General features: G+C 40.2%; 1 protein-coding gene across 1 annotated transcript in view; it reads right to left on the minus strand.

Annotated features, from left to right (window-relative positions):
• The window catches only part of WDR64 (WD repeat domain 64), a 2,246,160-nt gene that overhangs the window by 912,586 nt on the left and 1,309,241 nt on the right, over nucleotides 1–24,333 (minus strand). The window contains exon 19 of the mRNA XM_086925751.1: nucleotides 3,375–3,551. Within this exon, the coding sequence (XP_086781877.1) occupies nucleotides 3,375–3,551 (177 nt within the window). The remainder of the gene's footprint in view (nucleotides 1–3,374; nucleotides 3,552–24,333) is intronic.

Here is a 24,333-nt window from a genome sequence, read left to right on the forward strand (position 1 = left end):
TGTAGGCTAATATTGAACGTGCCTCTTGATAAGGAGGCTTTCTTGAAAAATACCAACTCACAAAAGGTAATGATTAAGAAAGCTTGCAAATAATACAAACCAGTGACAAATTAAGCAGGTAACATCCCAACCCAACGTTTTTCGTCGACTGTGTCTCTCTAAAAAGGGGTACAAAAGAGCGGCAATTCCCTCGGAGTGACATCCCTTCGATGCACACAAAACTCAATTATTCTTCTCATTCATTCAATAAAATTTCTTCAACAGTATTTTTGATGCTTGATTGTATTTTTTTTCCTTTCATTTCATTTGTCTTTGATGCGCGTTATTCCTTCATAAGGCTTTCAAAGCATTCATCGTGATTATGCCCAATGCATTTTGGGCATGTGCCCTTCATTAGTCCTGTAAAATTATACAAGAATGATATAGGTTCAATTCACTAGCTGGGCGCTATATTTCTAATTACATGTCTTTACGTCTTTCTCACAGTTAAATATACATGCGCAAAGGGGGTTAGGAGGACAGTGCTCTGGGTAACATACATTCTCCACGTCACCTGTGGAATCCAGTAACAACTGGTGTCGAGTCAAATGTCACACGGGTGCTAAACGAAGTTCACAAGTGCTTACATGCAGTTGAGCTGGATGGATATTCACGTGTGATGCCGAATAGGCAGACAGTCAAATGCCACACGGGTGTTAAACGAATTATAAGCTTGCATGCAGTTGGGCTGTGGTAGATATTCACGTGTGCTACCGAATAGGCAGACAGTATGGGAAACTTGTCTATTTATTGCATTGATGGTGCCGTTGACGGAACGGATATGATGTGCAATATTAGATGTATTAATGAGTGACGAAGCTATGTGTGGCAGGCTGTTGTCACCGTAGGAGCCCATAAGGAAATCTGACCTGTGGTGTGTGCTCGATAGGGCACGTCTTTATCCAGTTCACGATAGAAGTATGAATCTGTGTTTAAGTAAACGTTACAGCATTAGTCTACGTTCGTGTTCCAATACAAGCGTGCTCAATTAACTGGATATGCTTAGAGTGAAAGCTTACCGTTCTGCGCCTTAGGTGCAAGCGTGTTCGTTGTCAGGATCGGGTTCTGATCATGGTGTTTGTCGATGTATGTGTGATTCCCTCTATATTCTTGGTTAAGATTGGTGCCTGGCGAGTCATGTGACCGATGTCGATGAAAACCAATTTCTGATACGTTAATACCGGTTCGACGCGTTTTTTAAAAAAAACAACTGCGATGTCTAACTTTATTCCTCCGAAGTGTCTTACACCCTTGTGTGTGCGTGTTTTGTGCATATCTATTTGAGACTAGTTACTGTAACAAGCTTCCATACAGGTGGCGATATTGGTGGCATAAAAACGTATGGTGCATGTTCCTAACAGTAGAAAAACATGAGAATGAAAATTAATCAAAATAAACAAAGTAATACTGCAGTTATCAAATGACATATTTAGATAAACATAATTAATTGCTGTGTTTCAATGAAGATAACATTTTAAAGGTAACAGCTGTATTCAAGCCGTTCATTGAGTCCCTTATGCTGTACCGTGGATAAACGATGTATCCAATGTAATTCGCGTCTTAACAGATGTTGTGTATTGTCTCTTCCAGGCAATGTGGACACCATTTCTAGGCTACAAAATCTTAGTTGGCTGGGGTTGTGATTGAGTTAATTGAAGTGTGCCGCAACTGTCGACTTGGCTGCTTTCAGGCGCATGTTGCTTTTGTGCTCTATGAGTCTTGTTTTAATCTTTCTTGCTGTTTGCCCCACGTATGAGAGGCCACATGGGCATTTCAACATATATACTAGGTTGGTGCTATCACATGTCCCATTAACTCTAAGTTTGATTCTTGTTCCTTGGGATGGATGATTAATTTTGTTGCCTTTAATAATCGCGTTACAATTCCCACAATTATGACACGGTAATGTACCTCTGAATTCTTTTGTCGGCAATGGCGTTTTTTGTTTCAATAGTTCTTTAATGTTTTTTGTTCTTTCATACGCAAAAATTGGGTTGTCTCTGAATAGTCCTTTAAAATCATCTTCCATAGAAAGTAACGACCCGAAATGCATTGGGCATAATCACGATGAATGCTTTGAAAGCCTTATGAAGGAATAACCCGGATCAAAGACAAATCAAATGAAATGAAATAAAATACAATCAAGCATCAAAAATACCGTTGAAGAAATTTTATTGAATGAATGAGAAGAATAATTGAGTTTTGTGTGCATCGAAGGGACGTCACTCCTGAGGGAATTGCCGCTCTTTTGTATCATTAACACGCCCAGAGCACAGTGGGCTGTACTTTGATAGCACCACCCACACAAGTAAACCTACAGCAACATCATTCAACCACGAGTGCGATTCCGACTCAACCAGTCAGCAACATACACAGTCCTCTCTAAAAAGGGGGCCATCTTTTCCATATCAGTACTATACTTGGTTTAAAACTCAAAAGCAAAAATGCTAGTTTTATTTAAAACTCTAAAGCAAAAATGCTAATTTTAATATGGTACTCTTTGATTTTATTTTATTCTCAATATTGGTTTTTAATCCTGACAATGTATGAAGTATTGGGTTTTTCAGCATTTGTTTTTCATTCTTATTCCTCGTTATCCTATGGATTTGTACTTCATGCTCTTTAATATAATTATGTACCATGTTTTCTCTGTCTATTTTAACAAAGCTTTCTAAACTCAAAAAAGTACTATACCTGGCCCCCTGCACCCACTGTGCCACTCTAGACAAAGCCTGGCCTTATACAAATCAGTTCTGACCTTGCAACTCATGGAAACTGGCCATGCCAATATGTCAAGCAAAACCGCCTCCAGAAGAGCCAACATGCATCCGCCCCCCCCGGACCAGTTTTGATCTTGCTAGGCCTTATCGATGAAGAATAGCTTAGATCCTGTGGCGAGCAAGGAACTTCATGTGGGAATACCCTTGGCCATTGAGGGCATTACATCAAACACACAAAAGGTGATGAGAGGAATGCATGCAAATTGTTGAATACACTGGCAGTCACTTTTGATACTAGTGCAGCGTATTTATCTCTCATTTTGAAACTCTAGATAGAGGCCTATCCTATGCAAATTAGTGCTGATCCTGCTCCTCATGGGAACAGTCCATTAAGAACCACCAAGCAAGTCCGTGCAAGGTAAATTGTTTTACTCATTTAATTACTTACCTTACTCCTGTCTGTGGTATGTCGGACTCCACTACGCCACCACCCTGCCCTTCCCCCGCCCACCCCTCCACCCCACAGCACTCCCTCGGCTAGCTGCCACTGAACATTACATTTTTGGGATAAAGGTGCATTAGATGCCCAAATGACTAATGTTTACTTTTTCTTACCTCTGGATTAGTAACACCTGGCAGAGGTAAACTATATTCGGAGGGGTACTCAGCACTCTTTGATTCACTTGGAACATCTTCAATCAGAGGTGTCTCAGGAGTAAGTTGAGCAGGGATTTGGCAGGAGCCCTCAGGCAGTACCAGTAGCACAGTCATGTTCCGATCACTGTCTTTGCCCTGGTGTTCAAGAAAGAAACAAAGGCAAAATAAAGGCATTCAATAAAATCATGCTAATTTTCAACAAAAATGAATTGCAAAGATTTCAAAGAACATTGTACTTAGGAGTAGACTCGGAAGCTGTCACCAGAACTTCTGTGATCACTAGAAAGACCTTTAAAAAGCAATACTGAGTGGGATTATCTTATCTGTACACATGATAATCTTCCCATCTGGAGTTTTGATAAGACAGAAGGTGTACGTTTTCAGTGCAAAAGAGTGCTCTTTGCTTTGCATTATGGTTTATGTTCAATACAATATACCTGAGATGGTTATGATGACAAGCCAATGATCATGGCTCTAAGCCATACATGTTCATTAGGAAAAAGTTATAATAGATGTCATAGTTTTGATCTATTTAATAGGGACATTTTTTATAAAGGCAGTCGGCCCAACTTATTTATTTTGAAAGTATATGTGAAAGCCACTAGGCCATCTAGGGTGGAAGGTTACTACATTGTAGTAAAACCTGGAGGAAAGCATTTTGCTACTTGGAATCTATCAGAATATTGAAGTATTGAAGGGTTTTGATGTTGCAATGTGACATGATGGTGGCTTGTGGGAAAGCTTAAGATGAGTACAATAGGCCAGGGATGGTTATGGTGAGAGCCCATAGGTGGACGTTAGAGACACAATTTGTTCATTAGAAAAAGTAATGTCAGGTGGCATAACTAAACCTGATGTTCTACCTGCTTGGTCTCCCAAGTGATGAGCCCTTTTTTGGGGATTTGTGGTAGTTCGACCTTAGGGCTCAATAGCTTTTTTCCACATAAGCAATCCACACCAAATTTGCTTCAGTTTTTCCCAACATCCTGGAGATTCAAAAGATAGCCAGGATTTGTTTATTTCCCTGGAGGGGGCAGAGAAAATAGGCAAAATACTGCTACATTGTGAGTTTTGGGGGAAATATAGGAAAAAATGCTTCGGCTCAAAGAGTCTGGTTTTCCCCTAAAAATTTCATCAAAAATGATTTACTGTGCTAAAGTCACCATCTCCCAAGTTTTCAGGTACATGCTTAGCTGAACTGAGTAAAACCAATTTTGTAAAGAAAGCGGAAGGTGCACACGTTGCAAGGTCAAGATGCAGCAGTCAAAATCATTTCCAAATCATTTATTTTTATTTGAACAAATCTTTACAACAGGCTCTGACAGTTTTAAGGATTTGCACCACTTCGAAATACACTGTACTAAAGGACTGATTGTGCGGGACCTTGGACTGCCGTTTACCTTTGTAAAACTAATTTTGTACAACAGTTTATGTATTTTTCAAAGTGGAAGTCCATTTTTTCTATTTTTATGCTTTCAATCTACTTCCAGCTTGTAGTGGAAACCAATATGAAACCCTCATAAATGTAGATCCCTCAAGGTGTACCCAAAGAAACTAATTGTTGAATTAAAGAATGAAAATGAGTAGGAAAAACAGCCATGTGTTATGTTTCCATCTGTGATGTTTTAGCACAATGGCGATTTACAAAAGCAAGATACCATTATGATCCCTAGACCCTTCTGGTTGTGGTAATATATAGGGTTTGTAGGTTCTCTAAGAACCCCAGATACAGAGAGCCAACAGCTGAGCTGCACTGTACAAATGGCTTTTCGTTGTGTACCGAGTGTAGACCTATTCGGTAAACAGACAAAATATTGACTACAAAATATCGAATGGACATAATATTGAGTACAAAATATAGGCTGGACAGAATATCGAATGGACAAAATATAGACATCAAAAATATCGGTTTGAAGGTAAGTAATGTAATATCGAATTCTAAAATATAGATAGTCAAAATATCGAAGTACATAATATAGGTTAATAAAAATATCGAACATTTAATAATATCGAATTTTTTATAGTGTATTTTATGTGTTGAAAGTGTTTATTTATGTCATAATGTAATTTAATTAATGAATTTAATGTTATTTATATTTTGAGTAATTTAATTCTGTAGCGGGTTGTGGGTTTATAGGGGAATAGGGTGGGAAGTAATTTAATTATAATTAATTAAATATATACATTAATGTATTGGTTTTTGTTTATAATTAATTGTTAATTAATTTTTATTGTGTAATTAATTAAATGTTAATTGCCAATTAATTTTATTTATTAGATTAATTGATAATTATGTTAATTTAACTAATTGAATTTCTGTAGTGGGTTGTGGGTTTATAGGGGAATAGGGTGGGAAGTAATTTAATTATAATTAATTAAATATGTTAATTTATGTAGTGTTATTTATTTATATTTAATTGTTAAATAATTGTTATTTGGTAATTAATTAAATTTTAATTGAGAATTAATTTTATTAAATTTATTAATTGATAATTATGTTAATTTTACTAATTTATTTTCTGTAGTAGGTTGTGGGTTTATAGGGTAATAGGGTGGGAAGTAATTTAATTATAACTAATTACATATGTTAATTTCTTTGGTTATTTATTAGATTTTAATTGTTAAGTAACGTTTTAATTACTAAATAATTAATTGTTAATTTGTAATTATTTAGTATTAATAGATAACTAATTGTAATGATTAATTTAAGTTAGTATTTGTAATTAATTAATTATTATATAATATTAAATTGGTAATTACTTTTAATTAATGTTTTATAGATATTAATATATATATATTTTTTAAATAATATATGAAGTATCTACTTTCTCTACTGTTGCACTAACTGGAGTGGGAATAGTAATTTTTACCCCTATGCTATCCAACGCTTTCTCTACTGTTGCACTCTCTGGAGTGGGAATAGTAATTTTTACCCCTACGCTATCCAACCCTTTCCCTACAGTTGCACTCTCTGGAGTGGGAATAGTAATTTTTACCTCTACACTATCCAACGCCGTACCTACTGTTGCACTTTCTGGAGTGGGAATAGTAATTTTTACCCCTACGCTATCCAACGCTTTCCCTACTGTTGCACTCTCTGGAGTGGGAATAGTAATTTTTACCCCTACGCTATCCAACGCTTTCCCTACTGTTGCACTCTCTGGAGTGGGAATAGTAATTTTTACCCCTACGCTATCCAACCCTTTCTCTACTGTTGCACTCTCTGGAGTGGGAATAGTGATTTTTACCCCTACACTATCCAACCCTTTCTCTACTGTTGCACTCTCTGGAGCGGGAATATTAATTTGTACCCCTACGCTATGCAACGCTTTCCCTACTGTTGCACTCTCTGTAATGGGGATAATAATTTTTACCTCTTCGCTATCCAACGCCTTATCTACTGTTGCACTTTCTGGAGTGGGAATATTAATTTTTATCCCTACGCTATCCAATGCTTTCCCTACTGTTGCACTCTTTGGAGTGGGAATAGTAATTTTTACCCCTACGCTATCTAACGCTTTCCCTACTGTTGCACTCACTGAAGTGAGAATAGTAATTTTTACCCCTACGCTATCCAACCCTTTCCCTACTGTTGCACTCTCTGGAGTGGGAATAGTACTTTTTACCCTCCCGCTATCCAACGCTTTCCCTACTGTTGCACTCTCTGGAGTGGGAATAGTAATTTTTACCCCTACGCTATCCAACCCTTTCTCTACTGTTGCACTCTCTGGAGTGGGATTGGTGATTTTTACCCCTACGCTATCCAACCCTTTCTCTACTGTTGCACTCTCTGGAGTGGGAATATTATTTGTACCCCTACGCTATCCAACGCTTTCCATACTGTTGCACTCTCTGGAGTGGGAATAGTCATTTTTACCTCTACGCTATCCAACGCCTTATCTACTGTTGCACTCTCTGGAGTGGGAATAGTAATTTTTACACTTCCGCTATCCTACGGTAATAATATTGGATATTTTTTAATTATATTATGTTACTATATATATTTGTTTTAACAAATATGATTGTAAAAATTATTTTTTTATAACTTTTAATAATTATTTAACTATTATAAGGTAATTTAAGTATTTTTAAGTATATTTTAGTAATTCATTTTTAATATTATATCAATTAAAACATTTTTTTTTAACAAAGTCGATATTTTTACAAACTATATTTTTGTAAACGATATTTTTTACTCGATATTTTTGTACTTACCTGTTTGTAGATACAAAGTCGATATTCTGTCTAGCGATATTTTTTCACCGATATTTTCGCTAGTCGATATTATGTCCCTCGATATTAGGTCAGTGATCTGACCTATTCATATGGTAAAACATGTAGAGCAAACAATAAGTTTCAAGGTAACCTATGCATTTCTAAAATGGGCACAAGATATGGATTCTGGGAGTGGTGTTTTTGGCGCAACTCTGAATTAGTGGGTACCAGAAAGAACATATTATTTAGAGGGTACTTTTTCAAAATGTCTTCTTCCTTAAACACTGGCTTACATTTGAAAGCCACAAATGCAGCAAAATCTACTTGTTAATAACAAATATTCTTTCACTCTACTATTACATGCTTCCACATGTCTTCCAATGAAAATGGTACCTCACTTTGACCAAAGTGCAACATGTATCCATCAAATTTTTCAACTCAAAACTGACCCTTTTTTGCAATGTGGTTAGCTGTGGGTTATGTGCCTCAGCTCAGCCAGCACCTAGGGAAACCTAGCAAACCTGCACATTTTGGAAAACTAGACAACTAGGGGAGTCCCGGGATGCCTGACTTTCACAAGGTAATTCTACCCAGAAGCCCTTGCAAACGTAAAACTATGGTAAAAAAATGCACATTGTCCTCACATTTCTGTGACGGAAATATCTGGAATCTGTGGGGAGCCACGTATTTCCTACCACCCCGAGTTGATACACATTCCCCTATAAGAATGGTACCCCACTTGTGTGGGGCGGCCAAGATACATGACACAAAAGGCGCTAAAGCACCAGATTGATAAATAAGCAATAAGGGTAGCTGTTGTAATTGGGCTGTGCAGTGGCGCCAGCCATGAAACCTATGAAAGCACAAGGCAACCAGGGGATTCCAGGGTTATGTGCCTTGCTTGGATCCCATTAGGTTTTCCTTAAGTATGGGCGAAATTTGCGAATTCACAGTCTGCGAATTCACTCGAAAGTGAATTTGCGGTCCGCAAAATTGACGAATTTGTGCGAACTTGCGAATTTTTTGAATTTTGGCGTGTTTGCAGGGTTTTTTTTCAGATTCGCTACCACAAACTTACCTATGCGGTCGTTTTAGGGCGCGGCCATCTTGTTCGCGGGAGGAGCACAACTCGGCAAACTCAGAATCAAGATAAGTCAACACAACGCGCACAAGATTGTATTTTTGAGGCGCGAACAAGCAAAAGAAATTTGTGAACTTGCAAATTGAGGATTGTTTGGCAATTTCGCGAGATTCGCGGATCGCGAAATTGCCAAAAATCTGCAAATTTTGCGAGCGGAACACATTTTCGGGCCATGCTTAGTTTTCCTACCCACAATGCCCTGCAAACCTCACACTTTTCCTGAAAAGCCATTTTCTCTTACATTCCTTTCATAGATACTTCTGGAATCTGCAGAAATCCACAAAATTGCTACCACACAACATTACCCCACATGTGCTGATAAAAAGTTGAGCCACTTGTGTAACTGGTACTAGTGCCCGCAACAGGAACAGATCACACCAAGGTCAATGGGCCACTTGTCTGGGATTTTGCCTTTGGGGCAAAAGAAAATAGTGCAAGTGTTGTGCTCTGGTGCAAGACCCTCACCACTTTCTTTTGTCCCATAGGTAAAAACCCTGTCGGGAGGTGGGCTTTCTATCCCAGAGGGCAAATTTGGGGCAACTTCATTGATTTAGGACAAACCTCCTATCTCCCCCAGGGGGACAAAAATACACTATATCCCCTTCTGGGGTGGGTGTGTAGCCCACTACACACCACAGAAATCAATATGGCGCCCCCACCAAAAAGTTAGATTGCGATCTAGCCTGGCATCGAGCCATACCCCTCCCCAGAAGGGGCAATAGTGCTTTTCTGCCCAACTTGGGGGCATATATACGAGGTTTATCCCAAACGAGGAGAATGTCCAAAATGTGCCCTTTGAAGGGGTGAAAAGTCTACCTGACACCAGGGATATTGCATTTTCGGCAAAAGAAAGGGGTGCGGGTGATGCAGCAATCTCAATGTGGTTTTTACCACGCTGTACATACAAACCGAACAAATAGCGTTTCTGGACGTATTAGTTACCAAGAATGAAAAAGGACTGGACACCAGCGTTTTCACAAAAGCCACAGATCGCAACAATCTGTTGCATTTTCACAGTTTCCATCAACCGTCTCTCAAGAGACACTTGCCGTACTCCCAACTACTGAGAATTAAACGGATTTCCTCCACTGAGGATTCATTGCAAAAAAACACCAAAATCTGTATTGAGAAATTTAGTGAGCGAGGATACCCCCGAGAAATTCTTGAAGAAGCATCACTAAAAATGAACAAACTTGACCGCCAGACTTTGTTGCAACCTAAACCTAAATCACCCACAAAAGATAGAATGGTCTTTGTCTCCAAATATTCAACTGAAAGTTTCAGAATAAAACGAATAATATTGAAAAATTGGCCTTTGCTATCAACAGAGGATGATTTCAATGATATTTTTCAACACCCGCCGAGGTTTGCATACCAAAGATCAAGAAATATAAAAGAAGTGCTAAACAAAAAAATCTTGGAATCACAAGACTCATTCAAAGGAACCATCCCCTGCTTAAATTGTGGAAACTGCAATGCCATAATTAAGGGTAAGGAGATGAAACACCCAAGTAAAGGTACCACCATTCCTCTACGAGTAACTGCTACATGCGACAGCAAAAATGTTGTCTATCTTATCAAATGCCCGTGTGGCTTGGCATATGTTGGAAAGACTGAGAGAAAAATTAAAACGCGCATAATTGAACCCAAGAGCAGCATCAGAACCAAAAATCTCAAATCGCCTCTGGCAAGCCACTTTAACAATAATAATCACACCCCGAGCCAACTACGCTTTTTGATTCTGGAATCTGTTCCTATCCTACCAGGTAGAGACAACTCACAACACCTTTTGCGCAGAGAAGTATTCTGGATATCCTATTTGAACACTTGCCAACCAAAAGTTCTCAACGACCGTATGGACCTAAATTGTTTTATTTAAGAATGATAATGTTTAGTATTATTAATGTATGATGCTAAATATTTGTGATAACACCATCTTTGCAAACTGGATGATTGTCACACATTATTTAATTGTTTGACCATTAATGCTTTTGTAACTGTTTTCTTGGGTAGTAGAACTGCACATCTACATTTATTCCCTATATTTCTCTCTGAAACCAACCTATCACTTTACTAACTTTCACAATAGACGCGATTTGAAAACATCGCACTTATTCTCAGCTCCGCCATATTTGGTGAGGGAATCCTTTGACGTGACCTTAGTCCTACGTTGATGTCGAAGTTTTACCAGGCCCGGCCTGTTTCACAGGATCTTCCGGGTTAAATACAGCAGTCTCACGAAAGCTGTGCACTGATACCGTCACCCGGAACGCTTTTGGATACCGACGACTCCTGCTTTCCTGTAACCGCGTTACCCTCTCGGTAAGCTCCGCTAAGAGAAGAGTATATAATGGCCACAAGCTTATGTTGCCATGACTTTCCGACCCGTAACCATCTGCATACTTTGCGTTTTAGGAAAAGTTTTGTACGAACCGTAAGAAAAGGCATTTTAAAAGCATTCTGCAAGCGTAACGCTGGATACCGATATCGGTATGTAAGTTTGTTTAATTGACTTCCTTAGACTCTCTTCGTTTTGAGCAACGTGGCTCTAAAGTGTGCTTACGTGTACTTTACAGGTTTTGTACACTTTTTCGGTACCCTACCTAACGAAATTCAGGCACTTTTACGTGACGACGAAGGTAATTGAAATAGACACATTGGTGATAAAAATCACGCACAACAGCGTATGTAGCATGACTAAGTCACACAATTAAGTCACACAATTGGATTACTGCCTAGCACGCTTTTCAAGTTATACCAGTTCTAATGTTTTGCTTAAGTGATGGGTTCACAGAGATTGTCAAAAACACACATGACGTTTTGAAGGGATATAAGGAACTTTTTAAGAAAGAGACTTTGTTGAAAATAATGTGCTTGTATATTATTATTTTGTTTACATGATTATATTATAAGTGTGTTTTTCCTCAACAGAATACTATGCCCCTGAAGAAGGGCTAAAAGCCCGAAATGCATTGGGCGCTTGACTTTGATTTATAAAGATGACGACAACAATGAAAAAACATATGATTTAATCACTGATACAACTTATTTGAATAAAACTTTATTGAAAAGACACTAACACAGTCCTAAGGAACATTTTTTTCTTGAGTGCTTCGTGAGGACGTTGCTCCCTGCTGGAGCAACGCTACCATTAGTTGTTTATCACACTCCCATGACCCAGAAGGGAGATCTCATCTAGCACCAAAATACATTGCTACAAAAGACTCGAATTTCAAGAAAAACATATAATAAAAACAAGTGCGAGGATTCTGTCATCACTGTGTTCATTTTACCACGCTGTGCCATTACATTGCATGCGTTACAGCGCATGCAATGTAACTACGCGTAGCCATTACTAGGCATATAATTACATCACATGCGCTGTTACAATCCATTCAATGTAATGCCGATCCACCTCGTTGTGAGTAAACAGAGGCTCTTCCGTTTCCTCACAACTACGTGCACCGGATGTGAAGCAGAAAGCAGGAACCGGGAGCAGGGATGGCGATGCTGGAGAGGAACCACAAGGAAAGAGAGGTAAGGGTGATTGTGCATGGGATGGGAGCAGTGTGGGTAGTGGTTTAAGGTAGTGTTGTAGTGTCTTAGGGTTTAAGGTAGTGTAGGTGTGAGAGTAGTGTGGGTAGTGGTTTAGGGTAGTGTTGTAGTGTCGTAGTGTTTTAGGGTTTTGGGTAGTGTAGGGGTGGGAGTAGTGTGGGTAGTGGTTTAGGGTAGTTATTTAGTGTTTTTGTGTTTAGGGTAGTGTAGGGGTGGGAGTAGTGTGGGTAGTGGTTTAGGGTAGTGTTATAGTTTTTGTGTAGTGGTTTAGGGTTTAGTGTAGTGTTGTACTGTTTGTGTAGTATAGTGTTTTAGGTTTGAGGGTAGTGTTGTAGTGTTTGTGTAGTGTTTTAGGTTTTAGGGTCGTGTTTGTGTAGTGTTTTAGTGTTTAGGGTAGTATTGTAGTGTTTGTGTAGTGTCGTTTTTAGGGTTTAGGGTAGTGTTGTAGTGTTTGTGCTGCGTTTTAGGTTTTAGGGTAGTGTTGTAGTGTTTGTGTAGTGTTTTAGGGTAGTGTTGTAGTGTTTGTGTAGTGTAGTGCTTTTAGGTTTAGGGTAGTGTTGTGGTGTTTGTGTAGTGTTTTAGTGTTTAGGGTAGTGTTGTAGTGTTTGTGTAGTGTTTTAGGATTTAGGGTAGTGTTGTAGTGTTTGTGTAGAGTAATGTTTTAGGTTTTAGGGTAGTGTAGTAGTGTTTGTGTATTGTAGTGGTTTAGGGTAGTGTTGTAGTGTTTGTGTAGTGTAGTGTTTTAGGGTTTAGGGTAGTGTTGTAGTGTTTGTGTAGTGTTTTAGGTTTTAGGGTAGTGTTGTAGTGTTTGTGTAGTGTAGTGTTTTAAGGTTTAGGGTAGTGTTGTAGAGTGTGTGTAGTGTAAAATTTTAGGGTTTCGGGTAGTGTTGTAGTGTTTGTGTAGTGTTGTGTTTTAGGGTTTAGGGTAGTGTGGTAGTGTTTGTGTAATGTTTTAGGGTAGTGTTGTAGTGGCTGTGTAGTGTAGTGTTTTAGGGTAGTGGTTGTGTAATGTAGTGTTTTAGGGTAGTAACAGGTGGAGAAGTGTGGCTCAAGTGGTTGGAGCGGCAGACCCTGATGCAGAGGTCTGGCCCGGACCAGGGTTCAATTCCCCGCCCCGGCGGGTCTTGGGCTCAAAATTTCCCCGGACCTGACAATTCTCGCCTCGGTGCCTATTCCAATCATGGAGTCCCACTCTGTAACTCTGGGCAATAGCTTGCTTAATCTCCACAATGGCCCCTCACAGCGGGATGCCTAGCTTTCACCTTGGGGATGCCCAGTAATGGGTTATCTCGCAGGGGAATACCAGGACGGGTTCCCTAAGCAAGCGCTGGGACTCTTTCGGGCAGCCATGCGCTCTACAAATCAAATTTCATTTAATTTCATTTCATTTCAACAGGTGTTTGTGGGAATTGGACTGGGGGTCGGGGAGGGTTGTGCAGGGGTACTATATTAGTGTTCAGGGTAGGGTAGGGTCACTTACCTTGCAAACATTTACCAGGACTATAGCTTTACGACGCATGCCTTTGCATTGTAATGGCATACATGGTAAAAGCATAGTTGTGGTAAAATTTTGCGATGTAATGGCATGTCGTTGTCATTGACATTGCGTAGTAATACCCGCATTGTAATAGCACACGTGGTATTGGTATGCAATGTAATGACATACATCCCAATGGACCACACTTCAATATTAATACTGCATAAATGCAGTCCCTGGAGTTTAGTGGGCTTTCTGCCCTCCAGGGGGGCAAATTGGGAAAATTATCCCATCTGCCCATGGTGGCTGCCCTCAACCCTATGGGACCGATTCATAGAATGAACTTAAGACTAAATCCTAAACTTACTACTATTTGGTATTCACAGAATGCACTTACTACTTTCGGGATTCACAGAGTGAACCTACTACTTTCAGAATTCACAGAATGAATTTACTAATTTAGGTATTCACAGAATAGATTTAGACTACTAACTTTGCGTCCGGAGGCGGAGTTTCCGGCCGTTGGTGGAGCTTCTGGGTTGGGGCAGAGCTTTTAGCCCGGAGGTGGAGCTTCCGGCCCAGAGGCATAGCTTGGGGCCCAGAGGTGAAGATTTCAGCCATGGCTAAATCCCCACCTCTGAGCCAGAAGCTCCGCCTCCAAACCACAAGCTCCGCCTCCGGGCTGGAAGCTGCGCCTCTGGGTCGCAAGCTCCGCCCCAAGCTGCAAGCTCCGCCTCCGGGCCGAAAACTCTGCCTCCGGGCCCGAATTTCCAGCCCGGTGCGGACGTAAAGTTAGTAGTCTTTAATCTATTCTGTGAATACCAAAAGTAGTAAGTTCATTCTGTGAGTCCCGAAAGTAGTAAGTGCATTCTGTGAATACCAAATAGTAGTAAGTTTAGGATTTAGTCTTAAGTTCATTCTGTGAATCGGGCCCTATATTTTTTAAATGTATTCCCTGTTGTCTACTAGGCTTTCTGCACCCCCTCCCCTGGGGTAAGATGGGGGAAATTGCACCACTACCGCACCCTCTGGGGACAGAAAGACTGAACATTTTAATTTGGTGGGGGGAATACATGCCCTTGCCTAAGAGCCCACTCCCCAAGTCCCTGGGGCCTAGTGGGTGGATGCCTGCTTGAGGATCGCTCTCCTTTGGTGATCCCCAAGCAGGAATCCAATGATCTAGAGATATCACTGAAAAGGGGAGATTCTCCTCTCTCCAATGGTACCTCCACCAGAGCAATCAGTTCTCAGGGGGGCTGAGATATGACCCCTAGCACTAATGCAGTATAACTAAAATGTGCCCAACAGCTCATTTTACTTTCACTTTTAGAAGCAATGATGTTGGCGCGCCCTGCACCTCGAATGTCCTTACAAAGAAAAAAAACACCCAGGCTGCTTAGTATGCTCTTCCCAACCAGCCCAAGCTGCAGGAATTAAAAAGGAAGCAGGGTGTTTATAACCCTCCCCAGTGTCGACCAATGGCTCACAGACACACTTGGGAGGGAGTGCAGTAATCAGCCACATTTAAGGGGTTAAGATCAACATACATATAAGATTGATGTGATGTATCATTGTGTTAAAACCTGCAGGTAGGCTTTTTATTTTTATTTTTTTATTTATTTTTGTAGCAACATTCAGTCAAACAATATAGTAATATATGATTATCAAATGTATTTAACATATTTCAAAAATATTAAGGATCAAATCAGAGTGGTTATGCCTATTAATAACTAAATCAATTATTACAGAATAAAAAGAAAAAAAAGACAGACAGACAGAAAAAATCAACACATCCAGCATTATATACTCAGTACAGTAGATTAGACAATATAATCTTAACGAATCAAGATATGGTAATCGGAGTAGGCGGTTTCACATTGGAATACTAGTTATAGATTGGGGCCCAAATCTGGTTTCCAAGAAGTCTAGTTTTTTTACCCCTAGTGCTATAAATTGAAATCTCCTGTTTATATGTGGCCAGAAAACGACCAAGCCACATCTGAAATGTGGGTGGCTCCAGGTCTTTCCATCGAGCAGCAAGAATGATACGTAAAATTGCCGTTGCTAAGAACATGGATCTTTGCTCTTCGATGCTGTGCCCCAGAGAATCGTCATGGCCCATCACATAAAGAGTTAATGAGTCTTTTATATTCCGTCCAAAAACCTGGGCCCAGAATCTCATTATCATCATTTTTAATAGGTCTAATTTTGGGCATTCGGCGAACATATGGATTAAGTTTGCTTGAGATTGTTTACATCTTGGACAGTTGTCATCAGCCCGCAAGCCCCATGAAAATAATTTTGCTGGTGTATAATACAGGTCATATATAACTCTATAATATTGAGCTTTAAGGTTGGAGGCAATAAACAACTTTGATGATAGATCATGACGAGTTGCTGTTCTTTAGTTGCTGCCAAAGGCGCGGAGATACTCCTTCGGGAGTCGATTCGCAGCGCCATAAAAACATGCAAATAAAATAAATAAATAAATAAAATAAATAAATAAATAAAGAAAGATCAATGTCTATATTTAGATTAGTCAACCTTAAAGCCCAAGCTTGCTCTACTCGCTCCAAATCATCCATAGCATTTTCCAACAACAATTGTTACAAGATACCTATACTGGTAGATTGTTTCCCAATAATTGAGAAAAAATGAATGTGGTTTAGTTCAATTCTGGGAATACAGTTACGAATATATGTAGATATTTGAAAGTATTTAAGAAGATCAGTGGCAGGAATGGTATATTTCTGTTGAAGCCATTCAAAGGAGGTAATACCACCTGGATTTATAAAATCTGCCACTGTCTGAATACCTATATTCGCCCATCTCCGGGAGATACTATCATTAAGGCAAGCCGGGACAATTTAACTATTCCACAAGGGAGTGTATTTAGTGAACTTAGGGATCTTCAGTTGTTTTGATATAAGTTTCCAAACCTCCCAGGCGTCAGCAATAACTTTGAACTTAATTTTTTTAAAATAGGATGGTTCAACCTGTCTCAGGAATAGTCCCTGACATTTGGTCCCCAGGCTAAGCTCATATATAGAAGGGATAAAACAATGTTCACTATTTAGTACAGTACATGAATTTAGCAGAGGACCCATGAGTTGGATGAGTGTTGCCCATAGGTATAGGGTTAAATTAGGGACAGCTAGGCCCCCTTTTCCTAGTGGTAGAGTTAAATATGGTGGAGCCCTTCTAATTTTACCAAAGCTCCAAATAAATTTAGACATGGAGGAGTCAAGAGTCTTTATATAACTACTCCCAGCCAAGAGCGGTATTGTTCGAAATAGATAGTGTATTTTTGGAAAGATGTTCATTTTTAGGTAGTTGGCCCTTTCAATAATAGATAAATGTAAGTTATCCACCCTTCTAAGATCTTCTTTTATCTTCTTAATCAAGGGGGTATAGTTAAGATGGTTAATTTCATTCACGTTGGAGGATATATTGACCCCTAAATATGTAGCTTGTTTAACTTTATAAGGACTTTCAAATATCGTATTATTTGTGCATAGGACCATTGTTTTATCCCTGTTAAGGGAATAGCCTGAGTAAATACCAAAAGTATGGGTAATTAATTCAATTTCACCAATTGCCTCAGTTGGGTTTGTTGTTAATACGGCCACGTGATCGGCATAAGCCAAAATTTTTGTTGAGAACCGATCCACCGTAACAGGTTTAATAAGAGGTGAAGAAAGAAATTTTAAAATAAGGGGATTTATATAAAGGGCAAATAATATCGGGGAACAGGACAGGTAGGCTTTTTAATACATGGAATGTCATAGACAAGTGTATTACCCATGGGCTTTGGTATTGGTTACCCCTGCTCACAAACCATAGTGTTAACAATGTGAGAATCCTTGGTAAGCCCTGTATAAGTGAGTTGTATAATGTTTTACCAAATGCAAATTTGTGCATATTTGTATTTTTTGGGATAAGTGCCTGATGGCTTCCTTGTCGGACAGCTTATGCTCATTATCATGATAAGCTAACAATAATGGCTGAAGACCTGAATGATTTATTGGTAGAAATGTTGTTAGATCCTACAGTTAGTAACTGGTTATGGTGAAAGTTTTTGACAAAAGCAACAAGCCAGACTTATTTATTGGGAAAGAACATGCCAAATGCAACAGGGCTTTAAGAGTGGACTGTTATTACAATGGTTTAAAACCTGCATTTGGCGTGGCGAGGACAACAAACCAGGCAATCCAGGTGTAAGGAGAACCAGCAAGTGGCTCGAGAGCTGCAATGGTCCACTAGGGAGTCCCCCTGCTTGACTGGCCCTAACTGGGCTGTGAGAATGAGGGGGGCCCAGATAGTCACTGTAGGGGTGGACTGGCAGACACGTGGTGGCCTTCATCTGATGTGGTATTGCCTCCGTGGCTCCTGGGGGTGGCGGGTGAAACATGGCCCTATTGGACGAAACTGGTAGACAACTGATCCCGTGAAGTTGTGGTAATCCCTCTATGGTTTGGTGGGGGATGGACAATCTTCCTGGTTTTACCTTGCTCTTTGAGGGTCAATTGAGGAACCTCAGAGGGAAGGAGGGGCTTTGAAAGGCATTTATTGCAAGCTCCCTGCCCAAGAAGAGTTAACCCGAGTATGTCAGGCGACCAGAATATTATACCCGGTGGGGAGAGGGAGACATCCGGTTTTCACGAGTCACACAGGAACTATGGGGGGGATTAGAATCCCAGGGTCTCCTAGCCAGTCAGGCTTTTCTAGGTATATATTTCGTTGATGTTATATTGTTTGTTTATTTTTCTGGCCTAGTCACTACTCTACGAGGTACCACTTAGAGAGACAGAAATGAGGACTTGAGCAACACTGGGGCAACCATGGGTTGACAGCAAGGACCTCATTGCACTACAACTTCTTCAATGCAGGACGGGAGACACATCCTGACAGTGGCTACACTGAAAGTTCAGGGCCTAAACTCACCAGTAAAGACTCACTTAAGACGCAAAAGCAAAACTGTAGAAAAGCTGAGAAGAGATGGAGGACCAACTATGACCAAGGGCTGAAAGAAGAATATAAAATGTCCCTAGCCATATACAAAAAACTGATTTTAGCAGAAAAAAGCAAATATTTTATTAAAAAAATGATTGAAGCAAAAAATTCTAGTAAAGAATTCTTCACCACCATAAAAAAACAAACAAAAATTGACGACAAACCAGCAGTTATTAGTTCAGAATTTTGCAACACTCTGGGCCAATTCTTCATCAACAAAGTGACCTCAGTCTATGAGTCATTTATAAGGACTGACAAACATCCGCCCTTACGGCCAAACATTGATCTCAATGAGGACCCACCTACCTCAAAACAGGATCTTTGGTTTCATTTCTCACAACCTTCAGTGGAACAGATTCTGCAGGCGGTCAGAACCACCAGGTCCAGTGGTCGAACTGACCCATGTCCACCAAAGGAGATACAATTATTCCCCGAGCTGCTAAGTGATCAACTAGAAAAGCTATTTCTACAAATAGTAAAATCAGGCCACTTCCCAGATGCATGGAAAACCACCTCACTTCTGCCACTACTAAAAAAAACAAATTTAGACCCACAAGAACCCGGGAACTACAGATCAATTACGAGAATCTCTTTCACGGCTAAAGTTCTGTAGAAATTATTGAATAAACAGCTGGGCCAATTTCTCTCGGATGGAAATACCTTAGACCACTCGCAGTTTGGTTTCTGAGAGGGACATGGAACGGAAACAGCTCTGCTCATGGCAACAGAAGAACTCAGGAGTGTTCTGGATACCGGGGGAAAGGCTGCCTTGGTTCTTCTGGACCTTTCGGCGGCCTTCGATACGGTAAATCATGGAACACTGTTGACCAAAAGGCCGAAGCCAGATTCCACACTTCTGCATGAACGCTACTGGCATCCTACTTGTCTAACAGAACATTCACAGTTGAGTTGGGGGAGACTAGATCTAAACCATTTAACTCCCCGTGTGGTGTACCCCAGGGTTCCTACCTAAGCCCCACCCTTTTCAACTTGTATGTAGCACCTCTAGCAGCAATTATAAGGAATTGTGGTTTCCTTTCAGTTTCGTACGCCGACGACACCCAAATAGTGGTATCTATTGCCAAAAATGCAAAAGAGACGGCTGACAAATTTAAGAACTGTATGTCGCAAGTCAGTCAATGGATGCAGAGTAACTGCCTAAAGTTAAATGGAGACAAAAGCGAAGTAATGCTGCTAGGGGCAGGTCCAGGTATCTGGTCCCCCGAATGGTGCCCTAACAGTCTGGGTGACTGCCCTTCCCCAGTCAACAAGGTGAAAAACCTGGGTATGACACTGGACAACAAACTTTCTTTTGATGCCCAGTCAAACAAACTGGCATCTTCAGTGTGGTTTATTCTGAAAAGGATAAGGAAGCTCCTGCCTTTTATTCCCCTTTATTCCTGGAAAACAGTGGTAACAGCTCTGGCCCTATCAAGGATAGATCATGGGAACGCCCTGTATGCGGGAATTCAGGCTCAGCACCTAGCAAAACTACAGCGCCTTCAAAATGCAGCAGCAAGGCTGGTATTGGATTTCCCCAAGTATGAACCAATTGCACACAAACTAAGTTCCCTTCATTGGCTCCCAATTCACAAAAGAATAAAGTTCAAATCTGTATGTTTGGCCTACAAAGCTATTCATGGATATGGCTCCCAGTTTCTAAAGACTCATTTAAAACTATACGAGCCACTCAGGAATCTACGATCCAGCCATGCTAAACTGATTCAGGTTCCAAAGTACAATAAGGCTAGATGGGGGGGAAGCTTTCTGCGGCATGAAGCTAAGGACTAGAACCTCCTCCCACTATCCGTCAAACACAGCCCATCACTACTCTCCTTCAGGAAAGAAGTAAAAATGTGGCTATTTACAGCTGGTTAGCTATTTTGTTCCTGCAAAGATCCCAAGCCTCTCTGAATCTACACAGCGCCAAGATACCCATGGGCAATCGTGCGCTCTACAAATACATAAATCAAATCAAATCGAATACTTTGCTCCACTGGCTACACATGAAACAGATGGTTGCAGTCTTCCTGCAGGAGATACATCTCCTGGCAGGAGATGTGATGAGTTGCCACTCCATATATTTCCTCAAACAGTTTCACTCTAATGAATGTACTAATAGTAGGGAAGTAGTGCTGTTAGTGGGAACCACAACCTCTTGCAGGTGGACACGATCAAAAGAGACTCAGAGGGAAGGTTAATACTTGTTCATGGGTCAATAATGAACAGAACCATTACTATGGTGTCTGTGTTTGGCCCAAATGAACACAGACCACTCTTACACTTGGTATTTTCCATTCTTGTCCACCCTTACAAGTGCAGAAACAATGAGAGGGAGCGGTTTTAATGTTGCCCTCAATTCCGAAATGGACAGATCCCACACCAAATGGGAAACACCACACCCCCACACCATTGAGGACAAAGAGTCTAGCCAAATTATAGCTGATCACTGTTTGGAGCTCCTATCAGGAGACCGACAAAGACTTCACATTTTAATCCCAGGTTCATAAGTCTCATTCCCAGATTAACTACATATTCATTACCTCATCAATACGATCTTGGATGGAATTCCCTGTGATAGGGACATGAGTACTGTCTGATCATACCCCCAGGTTATGCCACACTGTCATTGACCCCACCAGTTCTGGGCCCCACTAGGATGTGGAAGATGAATGAAATAGTCTTCAGAGACCTGATCCTCTGGGACAACATTAAGGAAGTCATCGAAGAATTACTTTAAGGAATATTAGATGTCAGATGTCACACAGGGACTCTTTGGGATACTGCAAAAGCAGTAATCAGAGCCACATTGATAATTCACATGACCAGACTGGCAAGGGTAAAAAGCCTAGAGCTAGAGGCTACAAACCAACAATTGGAACATGAGTTTATATGCTCAGGAAGTAGGAAAAAGCGCACAGGAAGAGGAGAGTTAAAAGTCATTCTGGCCAAGGATGTGGCCTGCAAACTCTTGTCCATGAAGCGGCTGAACTATGAATGAGGGGGACAAAGCAGATAGGCTACTAGCGCACAAGTTGCACATACAGAGCTCTAGGAACCACATAGCATCGATACGGGATGGGGTTGAGTGACGCTTCTCTAAACCCCAAGGCATAATTATGGTCTTCTCAGGCTTCTTTACAGCTTTATATAGTGTCAAAGCTATGGATGAAGCCCTACAGGACACCTACCTTGCAGAAGTACACTTTCCACACATAAAGGCCATACTCCATGGAGAACTAGAAAGGCCAGTCACTGAAACAGAAGTCCTACAGGCCAACAGGGTGACAAGGCAAGGTAGCTTTCCAAATTTGTTTTATAAAGGATTCGCAGGCCTACTGCCCCCGTATCTTACAAAGATACGGGGCCATCTAAGTTGTAATAAGGCCACCACTGCTGTACCATCATGAGTTTGGCAGTCCACAGACCGCCAAACTCATAATCAGGCCTTAAATAGGCTTACGCATTCACAGTTGTATTATTTGTGATTGTAGCATCTGAATTTCTTTAGGTGTTTAGTTAACAGTTGGCTTATTCTAATTGTTGTTGATAAAATACCCATTAGCTTTGTTGTTTTTGATGTTTTAGCTTTATTACTTTTAATCTGGATTGCGGTTTTTAGAGTTTTGTTTTTTATACTTTTTCAGTGGACACACGTATATATTCAGTAAATATTAAAACTGGTTGTTGATTGCATTAGGAGCAGGTATATTTTTAGAGGCTTGGCGGTGCTAGGATAGTGTTTTGTAGTAAATATTCTTATATGTTTTTGGTTTAAAGTAGGATGTGTGACACAGCCCACATAGCTTAGAGATCTCAGTTGCTGTGGGAGTCATACTTTATTGCTCTCTGTGTCATACATGTGCTGTTTGTTTGGGCAGTTCAGTTTTCAAGATTTCAGCCTTGGATTTTTTGTTCTAAAATGATAACTGTTATCCTTTTTTAGAATTTCAATGAAATGGTATAAGGTGATGGCTTCCAGTAGTAACTTGGAATGCATGGCACCATCCTTCCGTGGCATTATTATGTTTTGCTTATTTGTCCAGAGAACTATGCTAAACATTCCATACTCTATATGAAACCTGGCTTGACACCTGTGCCCTGGAACTTGAAGACAGCTAACCCAGCTATACTCCAAATGGCTGAGGACTGTAGTTAGTTACCTCAGGTGGTAGGGCAAAGGCAGGTAGGGGCAAAGAGTTTCCTCATTTAGAATTAGAAGTTGCTTCTGGGTGAAAGCCTATACTTAAAGTGAATTTTTAGGTGGTGAAAGAAGGCTCTGTTGTAATGAAGATAACATCCTTGTACACAGGTGTTTGGAAACACATTTGACATCGTGTGCATCCTTGGATATTCAAAAACTATCCCTATCTTTTTAAACAAGTAGTTATTTGTTTTTTGTTTTATTGAGTTTAAGAGTTCACTGCAAGTGGTCCTTTGCTTAATTGGTAGTTTTGTGAGAAAAAAAACAGTTGTCTTGGTATTATCAATACATGGTATATAATTCAAAAGAAGAAGGTGTGCAAGTGTTAAGGATTCCATCAATGAGCCACATGGGTATATGACCGAGTTAATAGGCTTCATGTGGTTGCAAAAATTAATATTCTTTTTCTCATGTTGTTAAGTTATGAAAATTATTGAATTCCTCTTTTCTATGGGAAAATGGTAGACAGTGAGGGAAGTCTAGTTCACTAAAAGTCTTTAGAACAGAGTTAAAAACACTTTATGTTCTTCTTTGCCCAGAGATTGTCTTTTTTATGTGTGCTACAGAGTTGTTTGGGCTATACACTGGGTGATTTGTGAGTTTGTAATCTTTAGGATCATCATTTTAAAATTGTTCCTCTTGAAGCTGTGGAATGCGTAGAGTTACAGACCTTAATCAATGCTCTATCTGGTAGTTGATTGTGCTCCATTATTTTCTTCACTTGATTATATACAGAGGCAGTCCTACCATATCAGCCATTTGAGTAGTATTTGGAAAATGTCCACTAACTAGATTATTTACTACCTAACTCCTTGCTGTAGGTGTAACCAGGGAACATTTGGAGAAGTTTGCCTTTTAAAGAATCATTGAAAGTGGCTTCATGGACATGTTGGAAGCTGTACTTGATGATAAAATATTAAAAATAATTTAGGCAAATTTTCCGTATATTACTTTAATAATGTATGGCATTGCTAAGATACATTTATTTTCCTACTTTTAACTACATTTCACTGGTCTTTTCTTGTGTCAATGTTTTCTTGTTTCTTCTCTAGGGGAGATATAAAAGAGAGCCTTATTTATGTGTTTGGTAGTGCTGGAGCGGGACTGCCCCACTCCCGCACCGCCAAACCCAAGTTTGAAACGCCTGCCAGATTAGGAGTTTTCACCTTTCTGGTGGGCAGGTTTTTTGGTGATCCCACGGCAGTGCCTATGAAATAGGCACCGGAATAGGAATGTTAAAATCAGTACTTGCGCAGCATGGACTGCTGCAGTCCTTGCTGTGCAGGTACTGGTGTGCATGCACACAGGGGAG

Source organism: Lissotriton vulgaris, chromosome 6 (genome assembly GCF_964263255.1).
Source record: "Lissotriton vulgaris chromosome 6, aLisVul1.2, whole genome shotgun sequence".
Lineage (NCBI taxonomy): Eukaryota > Metazoa > Chordata > Amphibia > Caudata > Salamandridae > Lissotriton > Lissotriton vulgaris.